Genomic DNA, 16,411 nt, shown 5'->3' with positions numbered 1-16,411 from the left:
AATTGATGGAGTGTGTGGTGAAATGCTGAAGCATGGGGAAGAGATAGTAGTAGAATGGATGTGGAAGATGTGCAGAATGGCCTGGGAGGAAGGTAGAGTCCCAGAGGATTGGAAGTCAGGTATAATTATTCCCTTGTACAAAGGAAAAGGGGAAAAAGAAGAGTGTGGCAATCACAGGGGCATTTGTCTTCTTAGTATAATAGGAAAAGTGTATGGTAGGATACTTATTGACAGAGTTAGAGAAAGAACAGAGAAATTAGTTGGAGAAGAACAGGGAGGCTTTAGGAAGGGAAGTGGTTGTGTAGATCAGATATTCATTCTCAGATCTTTAGTGGAAAAGTTTCTAGAGAAGGGAAAGAAGTTGTATGCGGCTTTCATGGATTTGGAGAAAGCATAAGACAGGGTGGATAGACAAGGATTGTGGAAAGTGTTAGGAATATATGGAGTAGATGGGAAGTTGTTGAATGCTGTGAAGAGTATGTACGATGGTGTGAAGGCTGCAGTGCGTGTGGATGGTGAACTAAGTGAATTTTTCTCTTTGAAGGTTGGGCTGAAACAGGGATGTGTCATGTCTCCATGGTTGTTCAATCTGTACATTCATTCATTCATTCATTGCCAGACGCCATGTATCCCAAACATGGATGGGGTAATAAAAGAGGTACAAGGTAGGGTAGTGGATGTTGAAGTGGCCCTGGTGAGAGAGGATAGTGTTTGGAAACTCCCTGTACTGTTGTTTGCAGATGATACTGTGTTGTTGAGTGAAGACGAAGGGGAGATGCAAGGCTTGGTGGATGAGTTTGAGAGAGTGTGTAAGAAACAGAATCTAAAGGTGAATGTAGGGAAGAGTAAAGTGATGGTCTTTGAGAGAGGTGAAGTCAGTGAATGTACAGTGAGGTTGGATGGTGAGGAATTGGAAAATGTGAGTACGTTTAAGTACTTGGGTAGTGTGATGAGTAAGGATGGAGGTTTGGAGGGTGAAGTGCTTGAAAGGGTACAGCAGGGAAGAAAGGTTGCTGGTTCTTTAAAAGCAGTGATAAGAAACAGGGAAGTGAGCATGGAAGTGAAAAAGTTACTACATGACAGTATTGTGATACCAACTCTAACATACGGAAGTGAAGCTTGGACGTTGTTGGAAGGACACAAGTCAAGAGTGAGAGCAGTGGAAATGAGTTATTTAAGAGGAGCCTGTGGAGCCACATGGAGAGACAGGCTGATGAATCAGAATATAAAGGAGCATTGTGGTGTTGATGTGGATGTGATAGGAAGCGTTATGAGGAACACACTGAGGTGGTTTGGCCATGTGGAGAGGATGGAGGGTGAAAGATTGATGAAGAGAGTGTATGTGAGTGAGGTGGAGGGGGAAAGAAGGAGGGGGAGGCCGAGGATGAGATGGAGGGATGGGGTGGAGAGGTATATGAGAGATGGGGGTGTGAGTTGGGAGTAGGGGAGTGAAATGGCGGGGGACAGGGCGACTTTGAGGCGATTTGTTTGTGGCCAACCCAAACGGGATTGAGGCGTCTGGCAATAGATAGATATATAGACATCCAGGCCACCTGCTGCTCGTCTGACGAGCTGCTCTCCGTCCAACCGGGCAACACCAGCCACCAGCTGTTGCTTGCGAGAATGCCCTTCTGGCCAGCAAATGCTCGGCGCTCGGCAAACCAAGAGTGAAAAACGGTCTAATGTGATGCCACCTTAACCTAACCTAACACAGGTTAACCTAACCTAATTCAACCAAACTATTTATCCTAACCTAACCTACCTAAATGATTCAGGGTAAAATGAAATCTGGGTCCAAATCGATCAATTGCCACCTCCAACGTCAACAAACCTAAGTTCCTGCTCTTGAATAACAGAAACGAAAGTATGATTTACAAAGAAATAAATCATGTGAGCCTCGACCACCCAGTCAAGTATTAGTAGTATCAATTATGAGCCATGTAATACAGGCTGGAAAGCCTCATCCCAAGTATCTTCTGTAAGAATGTTATCTTCACAGAATTTGGGTGTCGTGAATTATAGCTACAACATGAATGAGATTTATGAAGAATCTGGGTGTCATAAAAAAAATTAGCAATTATGAAAGATAATCCCTGTCATTAAATTTTCATGATTTATTTGTGGGAGCTCTTCTGCTATTACAGTAGACTGAATTGAGGTGAAACTGCTGCGCCGGTGTGGTAAAACTACACCATATATATATATATATATATTTACTTCAGTGTGCTGTACTACCAAAAGTAATCCAATACGACGCCAGTGCGATTACTTACGGGTTGCTGCTGAAATTGATATACCGTAATTACACTATCTATGAACGAATTTTCGACGATTACTGTGCCACAAAATGCTTTCTTTTGCTAAACCCTTATAAACAATTCAGAAATAATGAACACAATTATCATTATTCTCAGACGCTTTGTGGTCCCAGAACTTTTTGCGCGTATACAGGACCCTCCGTCACTAGATAACCAAATGCCCTACCTCAGCAAACGTAGTCCCACAACAACCACCTAACATTCTGACAAGAACGTAACACAGATCATCGGATGGTAGGTTTCAATAATTACGCATCATGTAACTATTCTAACATTTTTTTACTGGTCATCTTTGCGTAGAAATAATAGACATAAGTTGTTTTATTTGCTTTTCAAACTAGTCTGGGTGTCCCTATTGAAGATGCCATGAATTATCAGTTATAATAGGCCAAAGAGCATTTATTGAATGGTTGACTGAAGTTGTAGAAGTACACAGAGTACAGCATTTTGCAATGATGCTTTCTGCTTCCCTCATGGTTGAAGATGTATCTGCCAAAGGCAAAAAAAAAAAAAAAGAAAAAAAAAAAAAGACATTACTATATCATCATCTTAGCAAATGTTGCCTTGGTATACTTCTAATCTGCTATACTGCTCTGATTCTCCTCAGTCCTGTATATATCTTATAAATTCATTTACATCTTATAACACATTGTTGCTAACAGTTGCTGAAGGGCGTGCGGTACCTACGAATTTATAACCACTGACTGTATAAAACTATATTTACTGAAGGTGGTGTGTGGCAAGACTCACCACCTTTTGTTGTACAAGTACTCTGTATAACTTTACAGCAATAAATATTCAATGTAATAATAATAATAATAATAATAATAATAATAAAATAATAATAATAATAGAAAACTTAAAAGAATCGCTAGATGTGCGAACGCAGTCCACTTAGCTGCGTCAATCCGTATTAGTAAACAAATATGGCTTCTATCGCTTGACACTTGGTCGTAACATATTGTGCAGTTATTACTTTCTTGTATCCTGTGGTTTATTAGCTTTGAGTCAGAGTGATACAGGAAGCAAGAGGTGCCAAGATGCTGTCGGACCGCACCGTGGCCATAGAGGACGTCTTGCAGGCTGACGAGGACGAAGTTGTGAGTGACCAGCTGTCTGTACAGTGGAGATCGGTTGGCCTGCTCTAATTATTTACATTTTTTTTTTTTTTTTTTCATTATCTGCTAACCTATAAGGTATCAGAAATTGGGTCTGACTGCTGACTAGCTCTCATTAACAAATTATGAAATTTTGTGACCGGGTCTGCCTTTGGTAAATTTTTAAAAGTAACCAACGGTTTTTTAAATGAAAATTTGTTTGTGTTCCAATGTTTCATAATTATGAAATCATTTATGACACCCAAATTTGCAGAAATATTGTTTGTTACTGAAGACTGTATAATTCATTCATAACAGGCATATTAACCCTCTTGTGCATGAAAAGTTTCAGTAAGTTTTCCGGTGCACGATTTTATCTGCGAAGCCGCCCGGCCCAGCTGCCTGCGCACGGCAAATAACACGTATTCTCTCCTTATTTTCACCACCCAAACATCAGTATACTGCCATGAAACCTATGTCATCTTATTCGGATGTTTGTTCTACCTGATAAGCACCACAAAAAAACAGGAAAACACGAATAAAACAACATTAGGCGGTCATGAATAAAATTTCGCTATGTCACGTTCACTTCCCAACATCACCATTCGAATGTTTTCCATCATACAGGAAGATGTTATTAGAAGATTTGATAGAGAATTTCATCAGCTTTTTAAAGAGACAAATCCGGTGTTGATATGATTTGTAGTTTTTGAGAAAATAGCCAAAAACTGAAAGCCATTTTTGAAAAAAAAATAAGGAGCTCTAAAACCAAAATTTTCTCACACATGTCATGTTTTTATTGCATAATATTATGCAGAATTTCACCAGCTTTCTAATGATCTAATCCTTTTTTTGATACGCCTCATAGTTCTCAAGTAAATCGCCAAAAACAACTGGGAACTCGCATCCATACATCATTTTCATGATGTGCACACAGCATATGCAATATTCCCGCCTACGTAATAACGAATTCTTATTATAGATGTTACATTGTTATGTCGTGTACATATGCAGAATTTACTGCTCTTTATCATGGTTCTTATAGGAAATCGATACGTGCAATAGTTTTCGAGCAATTGGCCGACAAAGTGAAATTACTCCTCCGAGCGCTTTCGACTTTACCGAAAGTCTGTTCCCCCAACTTTTCCAACAGAAAATGGTCCCAGAGGCTTATATTCTGCAAATGAACATACGTAGAATTTACTGCTCTTTATCATGGTTCTTACGGGAAATCGATACGTCCAATAGTTTTAGAGTAATTGGACAACAAACGTAGAATACTCTTCCCCACCCGCACGCGAGATAAAAAACATTTTCTCTGCCTCACCCACGGCTACATATTTTCGCTCGTTACGTTTTATTATTTTCTTTTTTTACTCAAAGTATACACGTAAAATATCATAAGGTTTTTGATAGTGCTGTCAGAAACTCGACATGACCACTAGTCTTTTTGCTAGGTTCTGATACTGAAGCAGAACTTTCTTCCATCTCATATGTGTGTATGTAAAAAACATTACTTATTTGTGTAAAAAATATTGAACTATAGAAATGGGTCAATATACAGATCAACAAAATACAGATAACTCACTTCCTCCAGAGGTGTTGAGATGCTGGCAGTAGCTTGAAGGTGAGGAGTTATGTAGTGTGTGAGTGTGTATGTGTGTGGGTGTGGTTGAGTGTGTGTGTGTGTGGGTGGGTGGGTGGGTGTGGGTGTAGGTGTAGGTGTGGGTGAGTGTGTGTGCGTGTGTGTGTGTGTATGTGGCTGTGGCGTATTTTCTTCTCTCCTTGCGATACATTTGCCTAAAACACATGCAATCCACACAATAGATTTCGCCACGAACATTTGCTGCACGACATACATATGTATATGTGGCTGTGGCATATTTCTTGTCTCTGACACTTGCGCTTTGTTTTAGCTAAGTCAGTCAGTGCATGAAATATTTCTCTGAACACTCGCTGCAACTCTATTGTATTGGCACACACCACACTCTTTCACGAACACCTGCAACATGTTTGACGTATATTTCACACAATTCCATACGCATTTTCACCATCAGAATCACAATAATTCCATCCCTAAACACCTCTAATTCTTCCTTTCCGACTATAAAAACTGTACGTGATGCCTGCTCCATTCCACACTATGGTTCCATAATTTCACCAAGCCAGCCACAATATCTTTCACACAAAATACAGTTTAGGCATTGGCTTCATTATATACGTATTTGTAATCACGCCATAGGGCCTTGGGGAGGGCGAGAGGCGAAACCCCGCGGCAGTGAACATGCATATCGGCTCCTAAGCCTAACGCTTGATAACGGTCACAATTCCTTTTCGTGACATATATCTATGTTCCATCGACAATATCACATACAAATATGCTCACAAATATTGCATTATCACACTGAGTCCATAGGGGCTTTGGCTCGGGCAGGAGGGGGAGAATTAGTAGGAGTTTAAAGGGACACTACACCCGACGTAACCTCACCGCCTGGCTGCTTGGAAGAGACTGAGGTTTATCGCTACGTGCTGGGCCCCATGAGGCAGCTCAGTGTTGCCAATGTCTTACCATTGGAAAGCGCTGTACTGGCTACAATGCTTCAAAATTTGATGCAATTTCGCCAGAAACTTAATTTTTGGCTAATTTCTTTGTGCTTAGGAACATGATTTGAGTGACTAAACAAATTTAGAAAATCCACATGACACGCAAATCGCGTGACTGACACTGAGAGGGTTAAGTGAAAATACTGTTTCAATAAAAAACATGAAGTTAGGTTTGTCAGCTGGCGGTGGTATCCTGCAGGGGCAGTGGGTCGATTCAGACCTGAACTTATTTGTCTCCAAATACTGTAGCTTAGGTTAGTTAGGTTAGGTTAAGTTAAGTTTGGTTTGGTTGATTTAGGTTAGGTTAATTTAAGTTCTGTTAGGTTAGGTTAGTAGGGACAGGTGATTAGTGATAGAGCGACTTTGGACCTAGATCGCCTTAAAAGTCAGACATGGCGAGTGGCTGCTTGCCACGGTTTTGCATGTAAAACTATTGGTTTTATAGTTGATAGCTTGAAAATTATGCGTTTCTCAAACTTTTAAAAATATCACAGTGAACTTACATCATAGTTTACTGAGAAAAATATACAGTTGTATATTTAGTGGTAGGTGGTGGCGACCATCGTCCACTCACTTGATGTAGTGCTGCCTACTTCTTCCTTAGTCTTTATCATTCTTTTTCTGTGCCTGCCCTCCTCTCTTCTTATTTCTCCCATCTTTCCTGTCACTTCTTATTGCTTTTCTTTCCTTTACAGGTGGCTTTACATTGAGTGAGAAGCCAAATGGTTTCCTGTAAGCCAATAAATCATTTACAACGCTGGGTGGTAACCATATAACCAAACCATACGTGCTCCCTACGTGTCAACAAGTGGGTTGGTGGAGGGTTAGTGCCCCTCTCCGTAAAACATGTAACTCAAAGTCAAACGGCCACCCCTTACGGGATTATGGCGTCTGGCAATAGATAGATAGATAGATAGATAGATATTTTGTGCATGAGAGCTCCCATGCAGTTTCATCAGTTTTTGATAATGTACATAATAATCTATAGCTAAACAGGAAGTGTTTATATTCAGTAGATAGGGTAGTAATGTCATCAGTTGTAGAATGAAGAATACGTACAGGTAGGGTTCACTGAAGTGAGGAAAGAGAGAAGAGGTTTGGGAGGAGGTTCATGGAGTGGATACTGGTCATGGAAAGAATGCAGAGGAGATGAAACCAGGAACCGGAGACAGGGAGTTAGAAATACTATTGCCCAAAGACTGGTACATTTTTTTTTTTTTTTTTTTTTATGTGAGGAGGAAGGAGGCTGAGCCTGCAAAACAGTTCCTTCCAAGAGAAAAAAAAAGATTTGGCTGCATGGATGTGGTGTATGTACGGCAAGTTAGTTGATGAGGGTAGTGAAATGATGGAATGGGATATGGGTTTAACCCGAGGTGTCCTGACAACTCATGGATACATTGCCATGTTTTGTGATAGTGACACCTGACAACATATCCATACTTTTTGTAATTGCGAGGTCCGTCATTTGCACATTTTCAAGTTTCACAGGTGATTTTTGGTAGGCATATGTGGGAAACCATCCTCTACCCAATGCCAGGTGGGGATAATGCCTGACCCCCCCTCCCCCCACACATGCCATTTTCTTGGCAACTCACCTGTTGGCAGTGACCTGGCCAGTAAAGACATGTTGCGCCACAGTCTCTCCAATGACGAAATTCAAGGCGAAAGTGATTCCTGAGGTGAAGGACAAAGGAAGAAACAAGCCAGAGGAAGAAAGAAGCAGAAGTGATGAGGCAGTAACGTCATAAAAGAAGGTGCCAAATGTTGATGTGTTTGGTGAGTGAACAATGCTTATATCGCCTGTATTATTGTCTGAAAACCAGTGTACTCTTGTACTACATATAAAATCATACCAAATATTTAAATATCTAACCAACTATGAATAGTTTGGAGTAGTTACCCCTCCCATAGCAAACATTTTCTCTAGAGCCTGGCCTGAGAGAACATGGTACCTTGGTGAAGGAACTATTAGCTGTACGATATTTCTAAACTCAACTGAGCACTTTCTGAATTTTCGGTGTTTCTCATAAAAAGCAGAGGTTTTAGCCAAATAAAAAACTTTTTGGAAATCTGCTGTGACTGAGGGGGGTCATTGGTGAAAAATTTGCAGGGATGCGGTGGGTTAATTGGTGTAACAGAAAGACTGTTACAGGAGAGAGTGGAAATAAGCAATTAGTACTATAGAATGATTGGTAAGGGACAGAGAAAATTAAAGAAAAAGATTGAGGTGTTGAAATCTCATGAGGTAAGACATGGATCTGGATGTGGAAGAGGTAAAGGTATGGTAGGTGACTGTAAAATGAGTGAGGATGTAATGACAATGAACCTGAACTACAGGGCAAATGGAAAGTCTAAGAGATTTCTGCTAATACTGGTTTACATGGCATTGGAAGGAGTGGGTGCAAGACAGGATATTAAAAGAAAATAGCTGCATGCAGTATCATAGACAGACTGGTAGCAGGAAACAGACTTGAACTAGTGATTATATTGGGACATATGAATGGTTACATTAGGATCTTGGGTGAAGAATAGGGTTTCCATATCTGAAAACTCAAAAAAGGGGATGTTTCCAAAGACATCCTGCCCCTGCCTAGCACACATTTTGGTGCTGTGTCACCTTGAGGCACCTGTGATAATTAATTTTGCATGTTTGCATAACATTTATACAGTAATCCCTCGATTATCCATCATAACAGAGCCAAAGGCTTGACTGGACACAGAGCAATATCCTCTACTGTACCCATGCCCAATCTATATGTACAATACCTCTCCTATTTTTGGCAGAGTTCTGCCATCTTTTAGCTGTTTTTAGACATCAAAACACACATTGCAATATCCAATATAATTCTAAACTCAAAACAATGCATAAACAAAAAACAAAAAACTAATAATGGCAAAGCCCTACCAATATGTACATTGCCCCTCATAATTTTGGCAGTGTTTTGAGGTCTTTCGGCTGTTTTTAGACATCAAAACACACATTGCAATATGCAATATAATCCTAAACACTAAGAGAACAATACATAAACATAAAAGAAAAAGAAAAAAATGCACAATACCCCTCCTAATTTTGGCAATGTTCTGTCGTCTTTTGGCTGTTTTTAGACATCAAAACACACATTGGAATATGCAGTAAAATTCTGAACATTGTGAAGACAGTGCATAAACAACAGTAAAAACAGAAAAATGAAGATACGTAAAACCCTACCAATATGTACAGTACCGCTCTTAATTTTGGCAGTGTTCCAAAGTCTTTCGACTGTTTTTAGTTTTTAGACAGCAAAACACATTTCAAGAGGGGAACAAGTCAAGAGTGAGAGCACTGGAAATGAGTTACTTGAGAGGAGCATGTGGAGTGACATGGAGGGACAGGTTGACGAATGAAGAAGTGAAGGAACGTTGTGGGGTAGATGTGGATGTGGTTGAAAAGATTAGGATAAATACACTGAGGTGGTTTGGACATGTGGAGAGGATGGAGAATGAAAGACTGACTAAGAGGGTGTATGTAGGTGAGGTGGAGGGAGGGAGAGGGAGGGGTAGACCGAGGATGAGGTGGAGGGATGGAGTTGAGAGGTATATGAGGGAGGGGGGGGTGAGTTGGGGGGAGGGGAGTCAAATGGTGGGTGACAGAGTGACTTGGAGGCGTTTTGTCTGCGGCCACCCTTTGCGGGATTAGGGCGTCGGGCTATAGATAGATAGATAGATAGAAAACACATTGCAATATGCAGTATAATCCTAAACACTATGAAAACAGTGCACAAACAACAACAACAACAAATACCAATGTGCACAGGACCCCTCCTAATTTGGGTAGTGTTCTGCAGTCTTCCAGCTCCTCTTAGACATCAAAACACACATTGGAATAAGCAATATAATCCTAAACACTAAGAAATCAATGGATAGAAAATACAAATTATTTGAAAAAAAAAAAAAAAAAACACTTACCTCTCAGTGAACGGCAGACAGGCGTAATAACCCGCCAGGCTACAGCAGGTGTATGGTGGGCTCACACAGTGCATGAGTGGATGGGCAGTCCACAACCTCGCTCACAGTGATTTCGCGTACTGTGAATACCTCTTAAGGGAAAAGTAACATGTGGGTGGGACCTCCTGAAACCTTGATAATTTTTTAACCTTAGAGACATAAAGGGAAAATTTTTAAGACGCATACTACAAATATAGATAAAATAACAAAAATATGGTCAATCACCTTAAAAACAGTAGATGACAAGCATGATGGACTTAAATAGCAGGGGTTCCAAGGCGCAACAACACACTTAGAGTGCCCCTGCTGCACCACCCACTGCATCAACACTTTCCCCCTCATAATTAGACTCCTCTTGAGCACCTTCTCCATGAGCCTTTAACTCAATCACTTTGTGCAAAAACCCCTCGAAGTCCATTGTTGACCCAACTGACATTGCATCCTTGTCTTCCTCTACAGGAACTGGATCAGACGATGTAGCTGACTGACGTCATGATGGCCATGTCATGTGCTGGGGGGTGGGGGTGTTGTATAGTCTGGGAAAATAGAGGTTTTGGACCACTCCTTGCCCCTGCCTCGTGTATTGTGGGCTAAACTCATGCATTCAAAGTTTTATGGTTATGATTTTGGTCACTCATGTACTGTGTGATCATGCGCACTGTGTAAGCCCACTGTACATGTATCCCATGTGGTCTAGTGGCTAATATAGCCACCTAACAAAGGTCAAAGAACTCCTTCTCCTCTTCCACCTGCTGAAGCTGGCTGATAAGCGGGGACATGCGATGAGGTGATGGAGCTCTACCCCCCTCAGGACTCTCTGAAAACAGCCGCATGCTCACATCTAATGGCGACTCAGTGGCTTTCAATGTGCTCGGTTGTGGGTCTGAGGGTGAAGACTGGGGTCAATCGGGTGGTGGTGGTCGTGATAAGGAAAAGGGGCTGGCACTTGTGGGGGTGGTGAGCTTGAAAAAGGAGTCGATCTTCATCAGACAATAGGTGCAGCGATTTTATCAGAGGATGACAGCGTCCCTGACTCCATGCAGATCCATGCCCAGCTTGAATGGCACCAAATCCTTGTCACAATGACAGTGCTCAGCATATCTGAGCACTTGCTCAATGCCAACCTGTAGTGCACCAAAACAAGGGAATGATGGAGTGGCGAGGTGGCCAGAGTTAGGGTCCTTGTCCTTGTCCTCGTCCTCATCGTTTTCCTTTGTCTGCCCCGCAGGGACAGCAGCGACGATCTCCTCATCAGACAACATCTGATAACCTGGATCACTGCTGTCATTGTCCAGCCAATCCCTCATGTCTTTGATGTCATCCTTGCCTGTGTTTTGTAGCCGAAGGTGGAAGTCATCCACGTCAAATCCTTCAGAGTTGTGCATGGCCTTGCATCTCTGAAGGAGACAAGACCAACCACTTTCCAAGGTGTTGATGGAGACTTCCTTCCAAGCATTGGCCCAGTCGAAAACTGCAGCCTTATCTTGTAACGCTGCAGACTCTCCAAGGTCTGCTCCCGGCATATGTTGACCTCTTCCTTGTCCTCATGCATCACCATCACCTTGTCAAGGAACCTCCCACGGTACAGTCTCTTGGCTGCCTTGATAGTAACCTGGTCCATTGTTTGAAAGGGGGCAGTCTTATTAGGTGGCAGAAACATGCACCTACTACAGCCATCATCAGCAACCAAATCTTTCTCCGACGGATGTGCATGGAGCCTTCACCTGGCTGTGAGGGATACCAAGTTCCTTTGTTTGATAATGGATAACTTCCTTGACAAAGTGTCTGTGGAACCAGTCTCTGAAGATCTTTGCAATAAACCAGGCCTTCACAGAATGGTACCACACAACAGGCAGGCTTTCCATCAATCCACGGAGACAAAGCGGCTGTTTTGCATGTCCAACAATAACAGATTTGAGGTGTTGCATCCTGCTAGCACTGTCACAGCACAACACCGAGAAATGTTGTTTGGACAGCTTCCGACCAGGCACTGTCTTCTCTGTCTCTTCTGCCAGGGTGTTGAGCAGGGAGCAGAAAAACAGGCCAGTTTCGTCAGCAATGTATACCTGACCGAGAGCAAGGCCCTTTTTCTCGATTAGGCACTGCACTTTCTGGTAAAACAGCACAACATCATCCACTGCTGCTTCTAAAGCCTCACCATGTGACTTACGGCCAGTAAGTCCATGTCAGAGTTTGAACCAGGAGAGCCAACCCTTGGATGCCTTGAAGTCATGCACGTTGTGCAGGCGTGCAAACTTCTTGGCAGCAGCCTTCAACTTGGTCCCACGTACAAGCATACTGGCACCCCGTTGGTGGCGGAACCAAACCAAAGTTGACTGGTCAATGATAGCATAGTGGGGCTGGTACTGCCATAGTCCTGTCCATGCTGAGTCAGCTTGTCCTGTGACTTCTTGATATCAGACAAGGTTGAGTGGGGCAAGTCAAATTAACACAGACTGTGTGAAATTGGCCAACCTACATTAACCTTGCCCAATATCTCATGCATCTTCTTCAGAGTCAAAACTCTCCTCTTGTGTTTCTCGGGTGGTGGTGGGACCATCATCACACACACGAGAACACCAAAGAGGAGAATTAAGGCCTGCAGAAGGTAGGGCACCACCACAAATGCAACAATGGAAGCTGCTATTGTTTAACATCAACCAAGGACTTCCACTCACGGAGAGACAAAGGTGGGAACTGAGGTGCGGTAGCACTTGGGAGTGTACGGCGTTGCCATGTCTCTAACCCATGCTTGGTTATGAGCATGCAAGCAAAAAGTGGCACACTTCACCTACAAGCATAAGGGTCCTTTTTGCTTGCCCTGGCAAATGTTGCAACGTGGCCGAAACACTGGGTCCATGTACATCATGGACCTAAGAAGTGGCCGAGTAATCCGGATGGCAATGCAACTTTGACCATTCGGAGAGTGAGCGGATGGCCGTGCGTGGCCAGGAGTTTCGAACTAATCCTGGCAGCCGGGGGGATTCCCACCATTCGGTAGGGAGCTGTACAGCCATTCTTGTCCAGCTTGTGGGTTACGTCTGTTTTCCTTCACGTGCTGCTGGTTTGTTTCTGGTGATCAGAGTGGCCGGGGAATTTTGACCATTCGGTAGGGATCTGTACAGCCATTCTCGCTCAGCTTGTGGGTTTTGCTCTGTCTTCCTTGCGCTCTGCTGGTATGTTACCAGTGATCAGGTTGGCTGGGGGATTTTGACCATTTGGTAGGGAGCTGATAGCCATTTTAGCTCAGGTTGTGGGTAATGGTCTATTACCCACGTGTGGAGAGAGAGGCCAGTGAACCCCACTTTTCTGACTTTCTAGGCTGGTTAGCCACCAAAGCCGGAACTTTTATGTCCGATCACGGACAAATAAATCTGATTACGGGTATAATAGAGCCAAGACCTAGTGAACCATATGGAGCATGGCCGGATACGGACCGTCCGGATAATCGAGGGATAACTTATACAGTATATATATATATATATATACTTTCTGTCCCTTCTCTAGATACTTCTCTATTAAACATCTTAGAACAAACATCTGATCTACACACCCTTTTCCCTTCCTAAATCCCCGTTGTTCTTCTCCAACTAGCTCCTCTGTTATATACCTAACCCTGTCATTCAGTATTCTACTATATATTTTTCCGATCACACTAAGGAGGCTAATACCCCAGTGGTTCCCCCATACTTCTCTCTCCCCTTTTCCTTTGTATAAAAGAACAGTTATACCAGATTTTCAGTCCTCTGGATCCCTTCCCTCTTCCCAAGCCAATCTACACAACTTCCACATCCACTCCACAGCAATCTCACCCCCATACTTCGGCATTTCACCACACACTCCATCAAAGCCTGGGGCCTTTCCCATTTTGATCTTCATCTTCATTGCTTCAACTACTTCCGCCCTACTGATCTCTTCCTCTTCTTATCTCTTCTTCTCCCAGCCATTCCCCAATCACTTATACTCTCACTGCTCTCACTCTCAACATTCAACAAATCCTCAGAGTGCTCCTTCCATCTCCTCATTGTTTCTCTCTTCTCCATCAACAGTCCATTATTCCCATCTTTCACTCCCTTACTGTTTCCCCTTTCACACAGTCTTACTTTATTTATCTCCTTCCAAAACAGTTTATTACTTTCCCTCCATATCACACTCAGATTCCTCCCAAACTCTTGGTCCACTCTCTTCTTACTCTCCATCGCAAATCTCTTCACCTCTCTTCTCCTGCTCACATATACCTTTCAATTCTCTCTCTCATCTTCTTCCCTACCTATACTCACTAGCCAGTCACTGTATGCCTTCTTCTTTTGTTACACAGCTCGTTTCACCTCATCATTGCACCATGCTGTCCCTTGCACACCCCTGCATCTCCTCCTCACTCCACAAACCACCTCACACACTTCACCTATCTCTTCCATGAATATCTTGCATACGTCTTCCACCCCTTCTATCTGCTGTAACTCATACCTTCCCAATCATTCTTCCACTATGCTCATATACTTTGCCATTTTCTCACTCTCTTACAACTTCTCCACTCTTTTCACAGGAGCTGTTTCCTCCCGTCTTCCCCTTCGTCTCTTCACTCATTTTCTTTGCAGCCGTACCTTGGCCATCACTAAGCGATGGTCCGAGATTCCATTCCCCCACCCTCTCCACACTCTTGTATCCAACACTTGTCTTCTCATTCGGTCATCCACACACACATGATCTATCATTGCCTTTCATTCAACAAATTCACCGTCCATCCTTCTCATGGCTCTCCATTTATGCATGTGGATCATCTTATGCCAGAAGAAGGTGTTGGCTATTGCCAACACAGTTGTCCACCAAAGCACTACCATTCCCATCTGCTTCAGCTGGCACACCCCACTGACCAACCACTCCATCCACTTGTACATTCCCAACTTTGCCATTCACGTCTCCATTCAAAACACTTTCTCGCTTCTCTCAGACTTGTACATACATGCTTCTACACTCGCCCAAAACTCCTCTTTTACTTTTGCTTCTCAGTCCTCTGTTGGTGCATGCACACATACAATTGCCCAAGCTTGTATACCTACTTTCATCCCAGGGTTGTTATGATTTAAATCAAATATTTTAAATCATGTGATTTAAATTGTTATAAATCAGAGTGAAAAAAAATCATGATTTAAATCAAAATGGATATTTTTTATATAAATACAGTAAAAATGAAGAAGACAGAGAATGTGATGGGTGTGTATTGAACAGAAAGTCTGCTTAGCCTGTACTCTTCCCATACTGGTCTTGATAAAGTCAGGCACCAGTGATTGCCTTTTGTTACAAGGCAGATATTATAAAAACAGAGGAAAGAATGCTCTTTGAACTTTCCCAACAGTTGTGTATTTTAGTTATCATGTAGGTTATGATTAAGCTAGTAAGTTCCGCTTTTGATTTTAAGGAGTCAAGAGCTCCAGTTAGGAAAGCCTTTAATTCATCAGGTCTTTTCAAGTTGTATAGCAGCTTTTGGGTAATAAATGTATGATACCAAAATTTATTTTCATTTAACATTGATAAAGGCTTAGTACAAGAAAAAGTCTTCATAAAAATGAAAAAATAAATTTAAAAAATCCAGTTAACTAAAACAATCAGTTTAAATTTAAAAATCTGACTGAAACAAAATACTACAGATTAAAAAATATATATACCGGTATATGCCATTGTTTCCAACCCTCGGTGTGAGTAACCGCCCCCATACCAAGAAGTGCTAGCCTGTGGTGCACTGCGCTACTCCCACTTCCCATTCACATTATTATTTTCAGTTTTGTAAGTCTGTTTCTTTGAACAGTGATATATAATCATGCCTAATGGATGCATTGCAGCAAGTGGGAGGAAAAAGGACCCGTATAGTACTCTTCTGACAGAGTTCCCAAAGGCACAGAGTTGGAAGAAAAAAAAATCACAATTTTAAAGAAAATCTGGTTTAAATCCAAAAAATCTGATTTAATTTTTTTTTTTTTTTTTTTTTTTTTTTTTTTTTTTTAAAGAATCTGTGACATTTTCCAACCCTGTTTTATCCTCACCCATACAATCTTTGCACCCACTGTTCCATATTCTCTTATATTCTCCTTCCACTTCTTGCTTATCATCAGACATACTCCCTCTCTTGCCCTGTCATTCTCATTAACTCCCGCACATATTCCTAAACCATATTCCCATTCTCTCACCCTTTCACCTTTCCATTTAGTTTCAGTGGATCCACATACATCCACTCTTGTATCCTCAGGCACCTGAGCAATCTCTCTCTCTTTCACTTCAACATTCACTCCTCTCACATTCCATGTCTGCACCCTTAGAATGTCCTTTGTCCATTCCTTGGTCATCAACATATGGTCCATCCTGGTCTGAGGCACATCTGTTCGCTTGTTTAGTTCTTTTTACAGGGTGGGG

At 42.1% G+C, this 16,411-nt stretch overlaps 2 protein-coding genes across 3 annotated transcripts in view; one reads left to right on the top strand and one right to left on the bottom strand.

Annotated features, from left to right (window-relative positions):
- Positions 1-10,011, bottom strand: part of LOC145407262 (tetratricopeptide repeat protein 1-like) — an 83,860-nt gene extending 73,849 nt beyond the window's left edge. Inside the window, exon 1 of the mRNA XM_080278298.1 lies at positions 9,965-10,011. The gene's annotated coding sequence lies outside the window, so the exon portion shown is untranslated. The remainder of the gene's footprint in view (positions 1-9,964) is intronic.
- LOC145407263 (vesicle-associated membrane protein 3-like) overlaps positions 3,253-16,411 on the top strand; it is a 47,202-nt gene continuing 34,043 nt past the window's right edge. For both annotated transcript variants that reach the window (XM_080278300.1, XM_080278299.1), the window contains exon 1: positions 3,253-3,418. In XM_080278300.1, the coding sequence (XP_080134426.1) occupies positions 3,359-3,418 (60 nt within the window). In that variant the 5' untranslated portion in view covers positions 3,253-3,358. The remainder of the gene's footprint in view (positions 3,419-16,411) is intronic.

This window comes from Coenobita brevimanus, chromosome 72, assembly GCF_032717465.1.
Source record: "Coenobita brevimanus isolate Jiangsu-jjx chromosome 72, ASM3271746v2, whole genome shotgun sequence".
Lineage (NCBI taxonomy): Eukaryota > Metazoa > Arthropoda > Malacostraca > Decapoda > Coenobitidae > Coenobita > Coenobita brevimanus.
Note: the sequence above shows the minus strand (reverse complement) of the source record. Positions and strands in the feature narration are given on the sequence as shown.